Genomic DNA, 19,061 nt, shown 5'->3' with positions numbered 1-19,061 from the left:
GATGTTATGTAACTTGCCATTACTGATTATTTGTGTTTTATTTTCTGGAAATAATAGCATTTATTTTAAACTTTATATTGATTTTATTAGTGTTGCACTGAAAGTACTGTACCATGTAGATACGCTTATTAAAGAACGTACTCATGTAGCGGACCTGAGGGTTTTTTATATTCCTTTTACTTTAAAAGCTACATTTCATGCATACACAACATAGAATTCAAATTTGATGGTAAATATACGGTTAGTGGCAGGCTTACTGATTAAAGTGAATCATTCATGTTGAATTTTCAATTTCAAGTTTGGTTCAAAAAATCAAAGAATGTGAATTCCCTGCATTGTCCCATTGAATAAAAGTATCTGTATAGTTTTGGGTTGCAATCTGAACAATTTTACCCATGAATAAACATGTATATTAACTAATTATATCATTTTCAATGCATTAAAATGAATATTCTCCTGTTTTAAATGAAAATTCTGTAATATTCTCATTAATCGAGAATATTCTCGAGAATATTCTCCAAAAGATTATTCTCAAGAATTTAACATCACTAAATGCAATAATTTGTCACTTAGTGCTTTGGGGACCTATGAGCCAAAAAAGTGGTGAAACACACACACACACACACACACACACACACACACACACTACACACATATTGGCAAGTGAGCAACAGTGAAAGAGTTTAACTAAGTAATTCCCCACCCCATATTTGACTGGAGTGTTGTGCCACAGAAAGTTTCCCTTAGAAATAGAACACAAATCTCTAAGAAACCAATCCAGTGTATGCCTTCTCAAACATAAATGAAAGCTGCAATGTAGTAGTAAAGTATGTCACTCTAATGCTGTCAACCTCTTAATGATACATATTTTATATATCTACACTCACCCAAAAATCATTTTAAAATCTCTCTTCATTCAGCTTCAAACTTTGTCTACAATTCTTTACTTCCCTTTCCACTTCCCCTCACTGTACATATATTGTGGTGTATGCAATGTGGCTAGGTGCTACCATTAATATGACTATCACTAATGCAAGCCCTTTCCAGGCCTCACATAGACATATTCAGGGGTTCCACTCCTTTCCAGGCCTCTAGGACACATCCTTTCATGGTGATGGCAAAGTGGATTACATTTAACCTGACACCCATGTACCCACCTGAGGGTTAAGGGAAAGAGCTCATATGGAGTGCCCTTCCATGAATACAACTCATGGTGCTGTGTGAATAGAAGGGAATAGATGACATTTCATCCAGAAAGGAAACCAACCATTTCTCTATTTTAGCGGTCAAGCCAGAACTCTAGTACTCAGAAGGCCCCTATGGGCTTAAAATGCCATCAACTTCCATTTCTGCTATGTATGTCATTTGTTGACACTTTGCTTTGCCTAATGAATAAGGGGCCCTGGTTCTTACGTCCAGCTAGCTTTATCCTGTAATTCACTTTATTCTCCCATGAAAAAATCAAATACATTTCACTCTGAGGTAGGTGGCTTTTATTCCCATTTTATAGATGGAGAACTAATGAGGCAGTGAAATAGTGATAGATCCGAAACCATACACTGGAACATAAGAAGCTGCCTTATACCAAGTCAGACCACTAGCCTATCTAGCTCAAAACTGCCTACACTGATCAGCAGGGTTTCAGACAGGGGGTCTCTCTTAGCCCTACTTGGAAATGTCTGGGGTTGAAGCTGGGACCTCCTGCAGGCAAGGCAGATGTTCTATCACGGAGCTAACGCTCGTCTTCACCAATTTCAACAGCAGAGGCAGAACTTGAACTCAGGTTGAATTCTCTAGCCACTAGCTATAATGGCCTAAAGAAATTAAGGAACTGCTACCTTAGGATAACTTCCCATATAAAGAAGTCATTTAAGTCCATAAGTAATGATCAGATTTAATCAAATAATGGCATTACTTTAGGTTTATCTGTCTCAGTTTTGCAAAGGCCAATCACTCCATCTTCAAAGGAACCATTAACTACACCCTGTTTCTTCACTGCAGAAAAAGTGCACAGCCACTATTACCTGCAAATATGACAAGTGGCACATATGCTAAACTATTCCCTAAGGACAACCAGATTCTCCTGAAGGAAATTAAGAGTTTGACAGATTGAAATATGGGTAAGGATAGTAAAAGATGACCTATTAACTAAAATACTCTTTGCAACTGCTCCCAATCAGCCCCTACATGAGTTTCAATCCTTACATTTTCCTTTAATGCTGTAATTGTAGATGGTATTCTCTAGAAGGTAACAAGGAACAGCTGTTATGAGTGAACTCAGGCTAATAAGGTCAAGCAATCTCACAGCAAATTGACATATTGACCTTGCTCCAGGGAAAACCAACTTTAGACAGAAATAAAACCCATACATTAACAAGAAAAATCTTTCTAAGCAATAAATATGTGCTGGTATGTCATGTTTCTCTAAATTCTTCATGATGCGTCTCAGATATAATACAAATTGAAAGGGTCAAAAGTGTAAAACTGTTTATTTTCAGTTTTGTTCTTGTTCCTTTTGTTGTAATCAACAATTTATATAGTATTTCTAGACTGCAATCTAATGTACACTTATGCAAAAATAATTCACAGTTGAAAGCAGCTGGACTTCTGCATATGCATTTAAGGGTCATTTTCATTTGGAGCAGATAGTATGCAAAACATTTGTCACTTTTGTTACATCTGTTTAAATTTAACCCCCCCCCAATGTTTATATACTGTATATGACACTGGTTAAGCAAGCTGAAAGCAAGAAGGCACACAGGCAGGCAGGCAGTGTAGGCAAAGTAGTACCACCAGCCCAAGCCAACAGGCAAAGTAGTACCACCAGCCGAAGCCAACCTGGCTCTACCACCAGTTTCAGAAACAGAACTGTCCACTTCCACCACCCTGGCTCAGTTCAAGTTACCTTGCACTCTGAGACAGAATATTGGTTTCGGATTCCATCCTGCTAGATAGGTGTGACTTCCATTTCGCATACTGGGAATAATCGATAGCTAAAAGAGCTATCAATGACAGTTGTGAATAATCAAGGACAGCATATTGAGAGAGCTACTCTGCATAAGACATTAACATTGTTCTTGTGTCCCAAGAAGTGTTGGATACTGGAATTAATTTGTACTTAAAGGTTTTTAATAAATGTGCAGGGAATTATTACTAGAAATTTTGGCCAGAATCCAAAGAACTACTTAAGCTCACATGGGAAGCTTGCACAGCTCAGTGGAATTCTGTTACATTCCACTTAAAATGTCACCAATTGCTTTGGAAATTACCATTAGTCTGGGGCCTACATGGTGTATATAGCTTTGAATTTAGATTTAAATCTAGTCTTGTCATCTATTTCTTGGGCAACAAAATTTGGAGAATACAACTAACTGGGTCTAAGAAGGCCTTCTAAGGAGAGTTCTATTTGAAATGATCTGGGCTCAGTCAAACTCACTTGGGTGTAACTGGAGGTCTGCTCCTTTCTTCCTTTGTGTTTGGTGCCCTCCAGTTATTCCTTTCTCCAAAATCCGCATTTGGCCAAAAAACACTCTGGGTTACTTTGGGCCTGTCACTATCTTTCAGCCTAACCTACCTCACAGCTTGTTATAAGATCAAAATTTCATGTGTGGAACTATGTATACTACCTTGCACTCACTGGAAGAAGGGCATGATATAACTACATGATATGATAAATTAGTAAGTTCTTAAATTCAATTATTTCATACCTATGCTTCCCCACCCTCACCCAATCTATAAACTAGCTACTAGTAGTTAGTAGCTAGAGTAGTTATTTACTATAGGTGCATCTGAATCAAATTGTAGATATATTTGATAATAAAGATTTCACTCAAATACAAACTACTGCAGCAGTGGAAGTTTTGGGTTTTGTTTTTCACAGAAGAATTTGCTCTGATGAAATGGAACTTCCCTTTCCTCCCCCAGGCACACCCCAAATCTGTTCTGGGGGTTTCTCCAACCTTCTGAAGCATGTTTAGGGAGGGAGCTCAAGGGATGCATGGGGAAAGAGGAGAGAGGCAGTGGAAGTTCTGTTGTGCAAGCAAACTTTCTTGCAGTAACAGGACAACCCTTAATTTTGAATTTTAGAAAATATGTAAAAACAACAACAACCCCACCTCATTTTCTTCATCATCCACTAAATACAATACTATCAAATTTTTAAAATGGACATAATCATTTAACCTGCACATCTGGCCTAATCAAAGTAGAAATCAATACTTAAGTTAGTCATGACTAAGTATGATGGGTTAATTGGATGTCATTAATTATATTCCATGAAATCAGAATGGGCTTTATCTTGGCCTTGGATGCTTTAAACATATTTTAATTCCTATTAGTCACTATGTGCAGGATTCAAAAAGGAAGGTTGGATCCAATGGTGGCCACATGCTGCTTAAATCAGTTCTCTTGATCAATCAAGCCAATCAATAAATTTTGAAGGAGCCAATTATTGTATTGTATTGTAAAAGCTTCTTTAAAAAAAAATCAGCCACATTTCACATAATATAAAGATATGCCTTTTTCAAATAACAATAACATGGTTTTTTTACTATTGCAGTAAAATATGTTTTTGCTCATTTAAAATGTCTTATTAATATTTTGTATGTAGCAAGACAGAAGGCCTATATCTGATCCCAGGAATACATAAGAATTTCCTAAAGGTTCTGCCCAATTAGACTATGTGTTGCTCTTATTTGTTTGTTTGCTCCATTTCCATCAAAGTAGCAGAATTAACATACGCAGCATTGGTTTGTTACATATTCGGTGAAATCACTAGCAACTTAGTGACCGCCAGCACCAGGGACAGCTCCTTGTGGCTTATCTTTTTACCCTGAAAATAATGATTGCAAAGAGCTCTATGCTGCTTTTCTTTTCTCTACAGTGGTACCTCAGGTTAAGTACTTAATTCGTTCCGGAGGTCCATACTTAACCTGAAACTGTTCTTAACCTGAAGCACCACTTTAGCTAATGGGGCCTCCTGCTGCTGCCATGCCGCCGGAGCATGATTTCTGTTCTCATCCTGAAGCAAAGTTCTTAACCTGAAGCACTATTTCTGGGTTAGCGGAGTCTGTAACCTGAAGCATATGTAACCTGAAGCGTATGTAACCTGAGGTACCACTGTAATTTCTGTGAGAGCTGGTGAAATTGGTACACAAATGATTCATACAGCTAACAGTTTTATTTTGGTAGTCTAGGGTCTTAGAGAATGGTTTGTGCTTCTACATTTAGGGTACTAGCCAGAATAATGAAGAATTTATCTAAAAATAACTACCATGGAATATTTAATTTAGGAGCAAGACTGCTGTGACTAACATGTGAAAGAGAGAGGCACAAGTGACAGCACAAAAATGAGAAAATATTTTTATGTGACCTTCGCATCCACTGCAAAATTCAATACACCTGCTGCATCTTTACAGTACAGTTCAACACCATGTCTCTAAATAGCAAAATCCTATATTACACAGCTACTAGTGCCTAGAGATTGCTTAATTTTGTGCTGAAAATAAAATTTATTTTCTGTATTCCCTGCTATGATTCACATGTGTGGCACACTACTAAATCAATGTGGAATAAATTCAGTGGCACCGATACTGATGTGACCCAGCCCTCTGAGACACGGAAATTGTATTGGTAGTGGCATCTTTACAATACACACTATTTTAAGTAGTAGAAGGTAGTGTTGGAACTATAAGCAAAGGACATTCTGGAATTCAAGTTTGTTTGCATTCTCAGAAATCTGAAATCAATCCCAAAAATCTTGTTTTAAATTAAATAAATATTAAGGAAGTGCAGCCTTTCAGAAGAACAAAGAGTTGACACACTCAGGAAGAGTGTGCCTTTGGGTGAAACTGTTGGAGAGTTACAGTGCCTACTGTGGCTGTAGACACCAATATGGGAGAGTCATGCTTTGTTGCAACTGGGGCAGATGAAGGTGTCTGGTTGTGCTGACGCAGGTGGACCATGGTGTTTCTTCTCTCTGCGATCCTCCCAGCAATGATTCCTCCTCTGGTCACTGCTGTGGATACACAACTTGACTGACTGTCTCCAGGCACTGCGGTCATCTGCAAGAGATTCCCACACAGTGAAGTTAATGTTGCCAAGCTTCATGTCATGTTTGCAGACATCTTTGTAATGCAGAGTCAGTCCACCAATGGGCCTGGTGCCTGAAGCCAGCTCCTCATAGAGTACATCTTTGGGATCCTGCCATCTTCCATTATGTGGACAGGACCAAGGAAGCTTAGGCATCACCAAGAAAGTGTGAACATGCTGGGAATGTGGGCTTGGGAGAACACATCTTTGACACGTTGTCCTGCCACGTGATGCCCAAAATCTTCCTGACGCTGAGCATGTGGAAGGCATTGAGGTGTTGCTCCTGCCAGGTGTAACTTCTTCACATCTCACCCGCAAGCCTGACCTTCATCTTGGTATTGGTCATTAGCATAACATTCTCCCATACCCTTTCAGAGAGGCAAGCCATAGCTCCCTTACGAATCTTCTTGTCAATCTCAGAGTTGTGGAGAGGCTGCTGGTAATAGAGGAGTCCAGGTAAAAAAAATTGCCTATCACCTCAAGCATGTGGGCACCAATGGTTCTACATGGAGCGTCTTCATCAGGCTGACGGTAAGACTGAACTCCATGAAGGCTTGGGCAAAACAGCTGATGAGAACAAATAGTGGGTGGTGAGAAAACCAAAACAAATATTCTTTTGTCAATTCTGAACCTTGTTAGCTGAAATGAAGGAATGAGCAAAATACCAGAGGCTTGCCAGAGCATGAAGTATCTTTACAGAATGGCGGAAAGTTATTAATATCCAAATCTTTCTTTAATTAAGAAATAAGTACTACTTTGCTCAAACTTGGCAATAGCAACAAAATATTTTTAAAAATTCAGAGTCTTAGGAACTTTGGTTGATTACAGTAGAACCATATTAATTAAAGTCAATTCTGCACAAATATGGGATCTTGCACTTTTCAGCAGATCTACTAAACTGGACTGCATTTCAAATCTAAATGGTATAGGACATAGCACAGCACAAAGATTCAGAATAGGTTTCCACAGCAACCTCATTGAGCTCTGTACCCTTCAGTCTGTTCATTATATAAATGCTGAACATATATGCTGGGGGGGATATAGTATATGTATCTAAATTGGGTTTCTAAAATAACTATTGAGCAAATTTTACAGTATTCAAAATGGGGGGGGGGGAATGTTACAGAATTTAGTAAAAGTAGATATATAATGAGTATAATCCTTATACAATAAATTAGAGAATATACTGTTATGGCACAGTATTAAATGCAACTTAATTAAATCTAAATAACAAAGTATCTAATCTATATCTATCAATATGTTATCTGATATAAAGGGGTCAAAGGTGAAACTAGAATTAGCATTAAAATAAAACACTTATTAGAGGATGCATAATTGGTCTTTTCTCTAATAAGGAGAATTTAAAAGCCAACATTATAACACACACCCCATCTTTTTATGCACAAGCCCAGTTAAATCAATAAGTGCATGGTTAAGCATTTTCATGATTGGTGTTAACGACTGGTATCAGAATACCAAAGTTAGGGGACTGAAATTTTTCCACATCTGGTTCATATTGCTTAATGATTAATGTAGCAAAAAGTCTCGTTGCAATTCTTATTTGCATTTTACATGTTTGAAATAATGTATTTTCCAGGTGATTCCACTTCTGTCCTCCCCACATCAGCCTCTGGACAAAATAGCTCTCAAATGAGTGCCTAATGGGTGGGATGGGCAAAACAGCCTCCAGATGATTCCATTTCTGCCCTCTGTATCCTATGTAATACTGCAAAAAAGCTTTTATATTTCAGAAAGTACAGGCATGGTTGAGAAATAACACCGTTTAATAGAAGTTTTGTAATAGAATTCAAACGTGCTTATTTCATATTTGGTATTAGTTGCAAATGGAAGAAAATCTTAAGCAAGATTGACAAAAACATCGTGAGTAGCGCTCTTTGTATGAATAGCCTTGTATTCTTGAGTAAGCTCAAGGATCAATAACTATTCTGGGTGTTATTGGAGTTCTATTCAACAAGTTGGAGTATCTTGACAAATGTAGATTTAACACCATGGTTGCAAATAGCAACCCTGGCAGAGATAAAGAGAAGGAAGATGTCAAGTCCTTGTTGAAGGTCACTTTGATCTATCAAGCATCCAGTGTGATTCAGTTGATGCTGAAGTCACCTGGGAGAACAGCAGCAGCAGTAAAAAGGCACAGGGAATAATGGTGTCCAGCCACATTTAGTTATTTCTATACTTAGGACAGGCTCCTATTTCTTTGCCCAAATTTCCTCAGTCCCTGGATTGCACCCAAAGTGTGAGAGTGGTAAAATCTGGAGTGAGTAAAAACAGTTATGTGCCTTAGTCAATCCTAAACACATTTACATAATTATACTTATAATAAAGCTATATGGACTCTGCTGCTGAAATTCCCATTGCTTAAATAAACTTTGCATGCATCTTTTTTATTCACAATGAGTTAGTTCAGAAGCTACAGTGCAAAACAAGCAAACAACCCTGCTGGTTGCTAGTCTGAAATCAGCAGGCATTGGCTAAAATCATGTTTTCTGCTTTTCTTGTTTCCACCAGCAGTGGAATGGCTGTGGGTTTGTTATTATTTGACTATATTGGTCTGTACATGAAGAACCAGCAGGGAGCTTCAAGGATTTGTCTTACTGTCTGACCTGCTGCCCACACTTAACCTCTGAGCAGGCCACTGTGTGGTCTTTTACACAACATCTGGATTATGCAGTTTAATGCAATTTCAATAACTACATAAACATTACCTGAACTTTGAGATCCACTTCATACTCCTCTTTATGTTGTGTCAGGGACAGATGGGAAGCCCATCTTCACACCTGCCCTTGTGTGGGATGAGAGCCATTCTCAGGAACAGTGCTTTCCCCTTGCTTCACTAGCATGCTATGTTTTTCCATCTCCATCAATTTTTGTGATATTGGCATCCTTTATAATTCTCCTTCAGTATGCAAGATTTTATTTTTTTGTTGCTGTTAAAAGATGGCACACTAGGCGGCCAAAAATATTGCTGCTGACCTAGTAAAAATTCTCAGCAAATCTGACCCATGATGAGAGCAACTAGATGATAATGGTGATGGTGATTTTATGCCAAACTTTGAGAGCTGCTCTGAACTGACTATCAGCACTTTCAGCTCTGGAAGTGTTGATAATCAGGGACAGAAGAATGGATCCACACATCCCCTCTCAACAATTGATCAATGATAGAAGATCTTTGGATCAGACCCAAACCAATATTCATCAAAAGCTTTGACTCTAATCAGTGGCTGAAATACCACAGGGGTGCCAGGGGTGGAGTGGGGTCTGGCCTTTTGGATTTCATTAAAGGGTCCCATACCCTTTCTCTCATAATTTAAGAACTGCATTTACTAGAGCTTAGGAGCAGGCTAGAAGAAGAAGAAGAGTTTGGATTTGATATCCCGCTTTATCACTACCCGAAGGAGTCTCAAAGCGGCTAACATTCTCCTTTCCCTTCCTCCCCCACAACAAACACTCTGTGAGGTGAGTGGGGCTGAGAGACTTCAGAGAAGTCTGACCAGCCCAAGGTCACCCAGCAGCTGCATGTGGAGGAGCGGAGACACGAACCCGGTTCCCCAGATTACGAGTCTATCGCTCTTAACCACTACACCACACTGGCACCACACCACATAACAAATGTAATAATGTGAAAGCTCTAAAAAATTATAAATAACACACAAAAAAGTTAACGTAAGAAGAGCCTTGCTGGATCAGGCACCTGCCCCAACGAATCCAGCATCCTGTTCTCACAGTGGTCAACCAGATACCTGTGGGAAACCCACAAGCAAGAGCTGAGCACAACAGCACTCTCACCTCCTGCTGTTTCTAGCAACTAGTTCAGAAGCATACCACCTCTGACTGTGGAGGCAGAGCATAGTCCTCATGGCTAGCAGCCAGTGATAGATTTAACATTAATTAGTTTGTCTATTCTTCTTTTAAAGACATTCAGTTTGGTGGCCACCACTACCTCCGGTGGGAGTGAGTTCCATAGTTTAACTCTATGCTGTGTGAAGAAGTACCGTACTTTCTTTTACCTGCCCTGAATCTTTCAACATTCAGCATTTCAACAAGTTCTAGTGTTATGAGAAGGAGATAAACTTTTCTCTATCCATCTTCTCCATGGCACACAAAATGAAATAAACTTCTATCTTGTCACCTCTTTCTACAGAGTTCCAAATGCTGCAACTTTTCCTCATAGGGGAGTTGCTCTATCTCCTTGATCATTTTGGTTCCTCTTTTCTGAACCTTTTCCAACTCTACAATATTCTTTTTGAGGTGAGATTACCAGAATTGTACACAGTATTACAAATGTGTTCACACCATATATGTGTATTATGATATCAACAGTTTTATTTCAGTCCCTTTCCTAATTATCCTTAGCATGGAATTTACTTTTTTTCCACAGCTGCCACACACTAGATCAACATCATCATCAAGCTATCCATTATGATCCCAAGGTCTCATACCTGGTCAATCACCATCATTTGAGATCCCATGTGTGTATAGGTGAAACAGATTTTTCTGCCCTGACATGCATTGTTTACACTTGTTAACAATGAATTGCATTTGCCATTCTATCTACTGCCCATTCACTCAGTTTTGAGATGTCCTTTTGGAGCTCTTCACAATCTCTTTTTGTTTTAATGAGCCTAAACAATTTAGTATCATCAGCAGACTTGGCCACCTTAATAACATTTGTGCAGTTATTAATGCAAACAACAAGACTTATCTTGTCTGACTGATGACCACAGTTAAAGGTCCTCTAGCTCCTTTGCTAGGCCACTCCATATGTTTCTGAAACGTGTATGTAGAGAAAATAACTCTGGTGCTGGTGGCATTGCACTCAGAAATCACTGTTAGAGCTTGACACAGCTTCCAAAAGATTAAGGCTGCAATCCGAAGAACAGTTATAAGGGAGTAAATTCCACTGAACTCAGTAGGCCTTACTTTTGATAAAGAAAGCATTCATAGGCTCAGGCTTCATGGATGTCATCCTTCAACATTTAGAGTACTCTGAATAACAGGGTGGGAGTCTACTATTGCTGTTTTATTCTATTAAAGGTCCACTGTTAGTGGACCAGACTACTGACTGGGCCTGGGCCAGTTCAGTGCCAGGCATTTATAAAATATATTGTGAGTGTCAATGGAAAACTCTAAGTGTTCCCTCTCCCACCACACCTGTTTTTGTTTTATTTATAATTAGATGGTGCACAATGTATGGAGCTTGAAAAATAATGTGCATTATAGGAGAGAGCTGTATTGGCAAGGTAGGAAGCAGTAACAGGAACAAAGACGTTTTGGTGGCAAGGAATTAAGGCTTCCTGGCCCCGTTTATTTGAAGTTTAAATACCGTATATTTTATTTTATTTATGACTATGGCTATTGATTTACAGAACTGCAGATTTTCCTCATAAAGTCAAGCTTTATGTACAATCATAATAACTGTGTGTAGATTGGATGGTAGGGCAGGGCAGATATTCCAGCAGAGCAATTTGGCAAGTTTTTGGAATCAGAAAGCTGGAGATGAGAGCATGTCATTATATATCAGCATGTTGCCATTACTTTTTTTAAAAAAACAACAACAAACATTTATTGTTAGAAAAACACAATCCATAATCTAAAAACCCAGATTAAGGAATCCTGAACCCCAATTCTTCTTGTGTGGTAGGATACTACAGAATGCCTGCAATTTCAATTACAGATGCTATTATTATTCCACTGTTATCCCACTTGCTGCCATAGAATTTCACCCTTGATGACACTGTTTCTACACTATAATTTATTAATCCACTGTAGATCCTGTCATCATTTGCCTTATTCTACGTCCAGTCATATCCCTGCTCTTCCAATCTACAGCCTACCACTCTATTGTCACCCTCTTCTGGATCCTGACATTATGGTGTTATAAGCTCAGATGTCATTCTTCCAAAAAAGATGTCCATTATTTCATAGGCATCACCACTCTACAAACGCTGACATTCAACAATCATATCACACTGGAAATTACCATTCAAATGTTAGTCCACCGTATATACCCTGCTATTTTGTTCGGATTCCATTTCAGAACTCCAATATAATGGTTTTCTAGATAAGCTTTACCATGGCAGCACCATTGAAAATCCTATGAGTCACTCTACAAACCATCATTGCTCCTCATATTCCCTCAACCACACTGAAGTTCCACTCCAGATGCTTTCATTACACTTAATACTACTCATGCATTCTTCATCAGTTCCCACAATTTTATTCTAGATTAGCCGTTCTTTCACATCTGACCTTGTCATTTCATCCAAGCACCATTCCACACACTGTGTTATGAACTCTTCTTGTTGCGCCTGCTGTTGTTCTGTCCATATATTCCAGATACTGCTATTCCAAACCATACTCTGTTCATTGCTATGCCAGCAGCTATGCTCTTATGCCAGACACTAAGCGCTGCGCTGGCACTCTGTTCAGTGGCAGCCCACTGTGAGTGCCCAGTTTCTCTCTAGACATTGGTTGGTGAGTTAGTTTTGCTCTATCACACACAGAGGGTGTTTTCACTGGCTATGCCAGTGGCACCTGTGCTGCCACAGCACCTCAGGCAAGTAGTGTTACCCCTTCCCGCCCTGTCGAAGAGACCCTTTTCCTTTTATTCCTCTTAGGGCCAGGTAATTGTGCTGCGCAGCATATCCCCACATGGGTTTAAAAGATGCATTGCTGTCACGCAGAGTGACATTTAAGGAAAGCCCCGCCAACTTTTGCAATCTAAGGATTTGCCACGACAAACAAACGTCCTGAATTAATTTCTCTTCCCTCCCCCGCCTCCCCAAATCTGTGTTCCATTGGCTCGCTTGTACAGTACATAAGGAGACGAAGTCTTGTGCATACGATGTCTGTGAAGGGAGGGCATAGATTTGTAACGGTTCACCCGGCCGCCAGCTTACCTCACGGTGGCGTCGTCGGTGCCTCCGAGGCAGAAGTGCATCTTCGGGGAAGGCGCCCTCGCGCGCCCTCCCTCCCGCTCCTCTCCTCGCCAGCAGGTACCTGAGGAGAGGCTGGCCGAGGCCGCGCGGGAAGGCTGGCACCGAAAGCATCCGCGCATGCGCCCGCCTGGCAAGTGGGTGGGCGCGCGAGCCCTTCAGCAGCTACGGCGGCGGCGGCGGTGGCGACAACAACAGCAGCGGCGGCGGCGGCGGAGGCAGCTGAGGAGGCGGCGGAGGGACTGCCGGTGCCTTATTCAGAAGGGGAGGCCGGGAGAAGGGAAAGGGCCCCCCTGGATTAAAGGCGGAGGAGAGCCGACCTGAGAGCGGGGCGGGGGAGAGAGCGAGCCTTGCGCTGAGGAATCTGCCGCTGCCTCTCCAGGGAAGAAGAGACGCTTCTGCATCTTCTTCTCCTTCCTCCTCGCCCTCCTCCGCCTGCAGCCGCCCAGCGCACCTGCCTGGCCTGTGGGAAGACGGGAAGACGTCGCCGCCGCCCCAGCCGCGGTGCCCGGGGGGCTGTGCGGAGCAGCGTCCCCGGGCACACCAGGAGAAGCCGCCTCCGCTCGCCCATGAGCACCGCGGCTCCGGAGCGCCGCCGCCGCCGCTCTGGCAGGGGGCAGCCGGCTGCAGGAGCGCACCCGGCGGGGGCGGCAGCATGTGGACCCCGACGGAGGAGGAAAAATACGGCGTGGGTAGGTGCCGCCGGGGCACTTCTCCTTCGGCCCCCGCTCCTCCTCTTCCTTACCCCCCCCCCCGCCCCACGGCGCGCTGGGATGGTCGGTGGGGAGGGGAGGTAGAATAATGACAATTCCCAGTGCGGGGGCGGGGTAGTTGGCGGCGTTGATGCGTATTCCCTGTTGCGCGCCTTGCCTCCGCCTTGCACTTTTGAGGCGCTCTGTGTATGTGTGTGTGTGGCTCTCGGCGAGCCCAACTTGATTCTTTGTCAGAAAATGGCGTTTTGGGGATGGTGTCGGAGGAGGGGGGTGTCGGAGAAAATGCGGGGTTGCTGCTGTTGGGTGGCTTGAGCAGCCAGGCGCCTCTCTCTCTCTCTCTCTCTCTCTCTCTCTCTCTCTCTCTCTCTCTCTCTCTCTCTTCCTTTTTGGAAACCGTGGCGTGTGCAGCGTTATTCGTCTCTCTGCTGCAGCCCGTATCTCTCTCTCTCTCTCTGCTCCCCATTAGGCTTCTTTGCTTTTCCATCGCAAGATGGAAAGAGAGAAAAGCGGCTGTGGCGGGAGGGGAAGGGAAGGGAAGGGGGGGAGCCCTTTTATTTTCCGCGTTGGTTGAACAGGTTGCGTTTCAGAAATAAAGATGGACATCGGTGCTCTCGGTGGGAGGAATCCGGGTAGGCTTCTGGCTCCAGTGTCGTAGCAGCTGGAGTGGATAGGAAAATCAGCCGTGTGGTGTATTCGCGTATTTGTGGAGGGGTGAAATGCAGGCTGCCTTAGCCAGGGTTCAGGAAATAAGCAGGAACCCAGTCCCATCTTTTTTTAAACACACTTAATTCGTGCAAAGCCCGTCTTTTTATCGGTGGTCTAGGACGCTCTTGCGAGGGTTGAGGATAAGGAATTAGGACTGTACCGTCGTTAGGGGGCGCCAATCACGCACCTGCTCTGAGTCAGTCGCTGGATAACCCAAACGCAACTTGCTACACTTAAAAAAAAACCACCAATAACGTGCAAACAACAAAAAGTCATTTGGCCTAGGGATACAAAACTACGGCGAATATAATACTTTAGGCTGGTGTTATCAACTAACACGGATATCCACCCCTATATAAAGTTAAAAGGCTCATTTTTATTAATATATGCATGTTTTAGTTTATTTTGGGGATTGGTGTCCTTAGTTTTGGGTTCTCTTTCTCTCAACGTACTCTTGTTTCAAATGGTGGTTTTAAAAGGCAAACACCTAATGCTGCTATGATGCAGGTGGCAGGAGAGAATCAAAATTGTGATGTTGTGTGCTGTAGGTTTAGTAGATCAGATGACTTCTTTCCCCCTGATCCTTCCCCACTTGGTTTCTGTATGTATTCCTGAAGATTTGCTTCGGTAAATTATATTTTTGGCTATGTAAATGTTTCCATATTGATTTAGAGCATCAATAACATGTACTGTTTATTACCCAGTAAGTGGTTAATCACATGTAATCATTCATATTTAAATATCCTCTGTTTTATAATAATAGAAAAATCCAGGATGTACTAATACCAAGGAGATGCAGTTTTTAGTGCAACAGCTGAACTTTAGGAAGCATGCAGGATGAACAGGAAACATAACCATAGCATAATGTACAGTGTGACATTAGTCAGCACAGTAATAACTCTATAAGACAAACTGTTATTGCATAGTTAAAGGCTAAAATCAATAAAATAAAAATTGAGAAATTCCTTCCAGTGATGACCATGGTAGTTTTAACATAAGGTAGTCAAAAAGATATTGAGGACTAAACATCATACTACTTCTTTCAGCCCACAAACAGTTATTAAATTGGCCTTCATAAAAGAGAATAACCAGTGATTAAAGCCATAGTTTAAATCTACAATTTGTTTTCAACAGCCCCAATATATTCTAAATCTAAAAAGTTAGTCTACGGTATTTAGAAACATTTTTCTCAGGATGGATGGGCAGCTGTTGAATTTTGGTGTACTATTCTTTTTACTGTCTCATGTTGCAATGCAGTGTTAAAGATTTTCTAGTAGCTTTGGAGGCTGAAATTCTCAATTTTGTGCCTTTTTCTTTGTTTTTAAATTATCCGTGCTTTGTTTCTTATTCTCCATACAACACAGAGACTGTACCAATATCCTCTAGGAATCTAACTATCCTTCCCAGCCCTCCCCATTAAACACTGTTGACTTCTGAAAAATGATTTCATTTTCAAATTAATACTATGTGTTGTAAAAGAGTCTAGCAAAGCCATCAGTTTCTAGCTTTCTGCAATCTCTGGTTTAGGCTGTACTAAAGGGTCAAAAATGAATTCTCAGAACTCAGCAAAAAATGTACTGGTCTGTATAATTTGATTGCTGCTGAACAAAAATCTTTTCCCCATACTTTACATTGCTGATGTTTTTTATAATCCGTCCTAAGAGAAAACAGACAGTCTCCCTTTTCACCTGTATCTGGGCCATATGTAATGCTTCCTTATTTATCCAGGCTTTGGTTGATAGTTTTCTGAAGTATTTCTGCTGCTGGATTTAACTGCATTCTGCAATACATTATAGTGCTGTTTTAAATTGTTTTAATTTAATTGTATTATTTATATATGCCCCTGGCTTCCTTTGGAGAGGTTGTAAATTCATTTAATATTTCAAATTTATATGTAAAAAATGTATGTTAGCAATGGTTATTAGCTTGGAAGTTTAAGACATGATATTTTTTTAATGTGGACATATATTCACAATGCCTAGCATCCAAAATTGCACTGCTGAGTGAACAATTTCTGCCAACTCCTCCTTCCATCTGCAGCCCCTTTTACCATTCCCACAGGTCCCCCAACTCAAGGAGGGCAAGGGACTGGGAAACAGGAACACCACACTCTGTGATTATGAACTCCGTTCTTTTCAAATTAGGGCAGTTAAGATTCAAGTGAATGAGCTTGTAATAAAAAAGTGTCTGACTGCCTTCTGAAACATAAAACCTGTTTTGATATATAAAGATAAATATTACCTCCACATATGGTTTCAACTGCTAAGTGTTGAGCTACACAATGAGCCAAGGTGCATTTTCAAGGTCTTTTTCAACTGTTCATATAGAAAATATGTATGACAGAGGGATAGGATGGAGAGGAGTTTCAACTACATATGTAAAAGGAAGCATTTCAAAGCCCCCCCCCCCTCTTTTTTTTACTATGAAGTAAGCTCAAGGTCTGCATCCTTTCCTAGGCTTGGTTCCAAAGAGCTTTTTAAGATTACCCAAGAGGCTTGCACTAGCCCAGTGGAGTGTTTGACTTTTCTTTGAACAGCTGATCTCTGTGCCACACCACAGATATTTTTGAAACTCCCATACTCTGTGTTATAGGCAGCTGTATGTGAAAAAGATACATCCAAAAACTAGATCCTTTGGCTCATGGTCTTCCCCAATAAGATTTGGTAGTTTCCTTGGACCTTGTGGCTTACATTTTAGGTCTTTCTGCATAGGCCTCTGAAAATAGGACTTTGTGTCTAATTTTTAAGTAGAAAGAAATTCTCCATTGAAAATGCATATTTCAAAATACTCAGGAAAACTTGGTTGATCCCTACTTGGAAATCTTAGCAGGTGAATAATCTTGCATTTACCCATTTAGATTATTCCACACAGTGCATAATTATTGAATCTACTGGGATGGCTTCAAAAGTTGATCAGAAAAACTCATGAAGTTAGATCTATTATTGCTGATGAATAACCATGCTGGTATGCTCTGCTTTTGAGTTCCCCAATATGATTGATCAGTAGAGGAAACAGGATGCTTGGTCTATTCTTGTGAGCCATATCTCTTTCTAGGTCTTTGGATATGTTTCACCTCCTCCCCCTTTTAAAAGTCTTTACAAAAGCACTTGTTTTGTAGAGCTGAAGTTTACATCTTCTCTACAATGGTGCTCAAGATGAGTGTAGTCCTAGTAATGGATGTCTAAATGAATCTTGGCTATGCATTTGTAATTCAGTGTTCTTTAAGTCTAGAACACTGCATTGTTTTCGTTTACATAGGTACAGGTATTATCTTATAGCTCGCATTGATAGGATAGGATAACTTATGATGTATTTTCTTGACAAAACAATAAAATATTAAGCCAAAATGCCTGCATTTTAGATTGCAATCGTGCGCATGTTTGTCTTGTCTATTAAACACAGGCTTTCTTCTGAATAAACATACATAGGATTGCTCATTAAATTTATATCTTGGTATAGAGATACTAATATTTTACAGTACTGTCTTATATAATCACAAGTTAGCATTCAAATTGCAACTTTTTGTTGCAGAGTAAAGTGATCTAAAATGTTAATGTTTTGTGGGTGGCTTTTTCTGGGGTGGTTAAAATGTTTCTTCGTTTATAACAATTTATATACTGCTCATAAAAAATACTTCTAACCATTGAGGCAACCTGAGCCTCCAAGGACAAAGATGGATCAAGGAGTACCCTCAAACTCTGAACTTGTTATTTCAGAGGGAGTGAAATCCCACCCAGAACAAGCCAGTTTCCCAGACATGGGAGCCACCAACCCATAGTGCCTCCACATTTACAGAGTTCCAGTTCAGTTCATTCACCCTCATTGTCTACCACGTTACCCAGACAATGATCCAGATCTTGCACAGCTTCTCCTGACCCTACCAGTGGTTTCATATTGATGTGAGTTGTTTAGACACCAGGCAGTAGAAATTCCTGGGGTCCCAAAGAGCTGTTGTATCCCACCTCCCCTTTAATGCGTGTTGCCTCACTTTATAGGCAAAAACTCAACAGGTAAGCCTTTTTCATATAGAAATAGTTAAGGGAAAAGTTTCGCCATGATTGTGTTCCCTCTAATTTAGTGTTATGCCATGCCCCCAATGCAGCTATTTTGTGACTGGAACCCCCAGCACACTCAAAATTCAAAATGTCCCCCCTCTTCCTTATAAGGCGGCAACCCTTGCTCAACTTCAAACTCACATTCTACAATACCATATCTAGAAGTCCTGTTTATCATACTCCCTTTACTAACGTGCAAGCTACCATGCACCAATAAGCAAGCCTCCCAAAATTAAAATATTACTTATATATAAATGTAAATATTATTTATATTTAAATGTTATTTTGTGTTTCACCTTTCTAAGAACTTGTGGGTCAGCATTTTACAAGGTTTGTTTCTTTTGAAGGAGAGGGCACTGGAAACTTAATGGTGTATGTTTGATGCTTAGTTTGTCTGCAAGTAAGTAGAAGTAGTCACAAAACAACATTAGCAACCCAGAACCTGCTTCTCCCGTTCACCTACAAACTCAAAACAACTCCTGCCTTTTCACCACTGCCTTATCAATTACATTTTAGAAAATGCTTTTCCAGGAACCAGAAGT

The 19,061-nt window shown here is 40.7% G+C and overlaps 1 protein-coding gene across 13 annotated transcripts in view; it reads left to right on the top strand.

The window, feature by feature from the left end:
* Nucleotides 1-13,190: 13,190 nt before the first annotated feature.
* Nucleotides 13,191-19,061, top strand: part of DOCK3 (dedicator of cytokinesis 3) — a 137,028-nt gene continuing 131,157 nt past the window's right edge. For all 13 annotated transcript variants that reach the window (XM_083429275.1, XM_083429281.1, XM_083429280.1 and 10 more), the window contains exon 1: nt 13,191-13,738. In XM_083429275.1, the coding sequence (XP_083285401.1) occupies nt 13,702-13,738 (37 nt within the window). In that variant the 5' untranslated portion in view covers nt 13,191-13,701. The remainder of the gene's footprint in view (nt 13,739-19,061) is intronic.

The sequence above is a fragment of the Podarcis tiliguerta genome (genome assembly GCF_965153285.1).
Source record: "Podarcis tiliguerta genome assembly, chromosome: 2".
In the NCBI taxonomy this organism is placed as follows: Eukaryota; Metazoa; Chordata; class Lepidosauria; order Squamata; family Lacertidae; genus Podarcis; species Podarcis tiliguerta.
The sequence above is the reverse complement of the archived record's forward strand: the minus strand, read 5'-3'. Positions and strand labels throughout refer to the sequence as shown.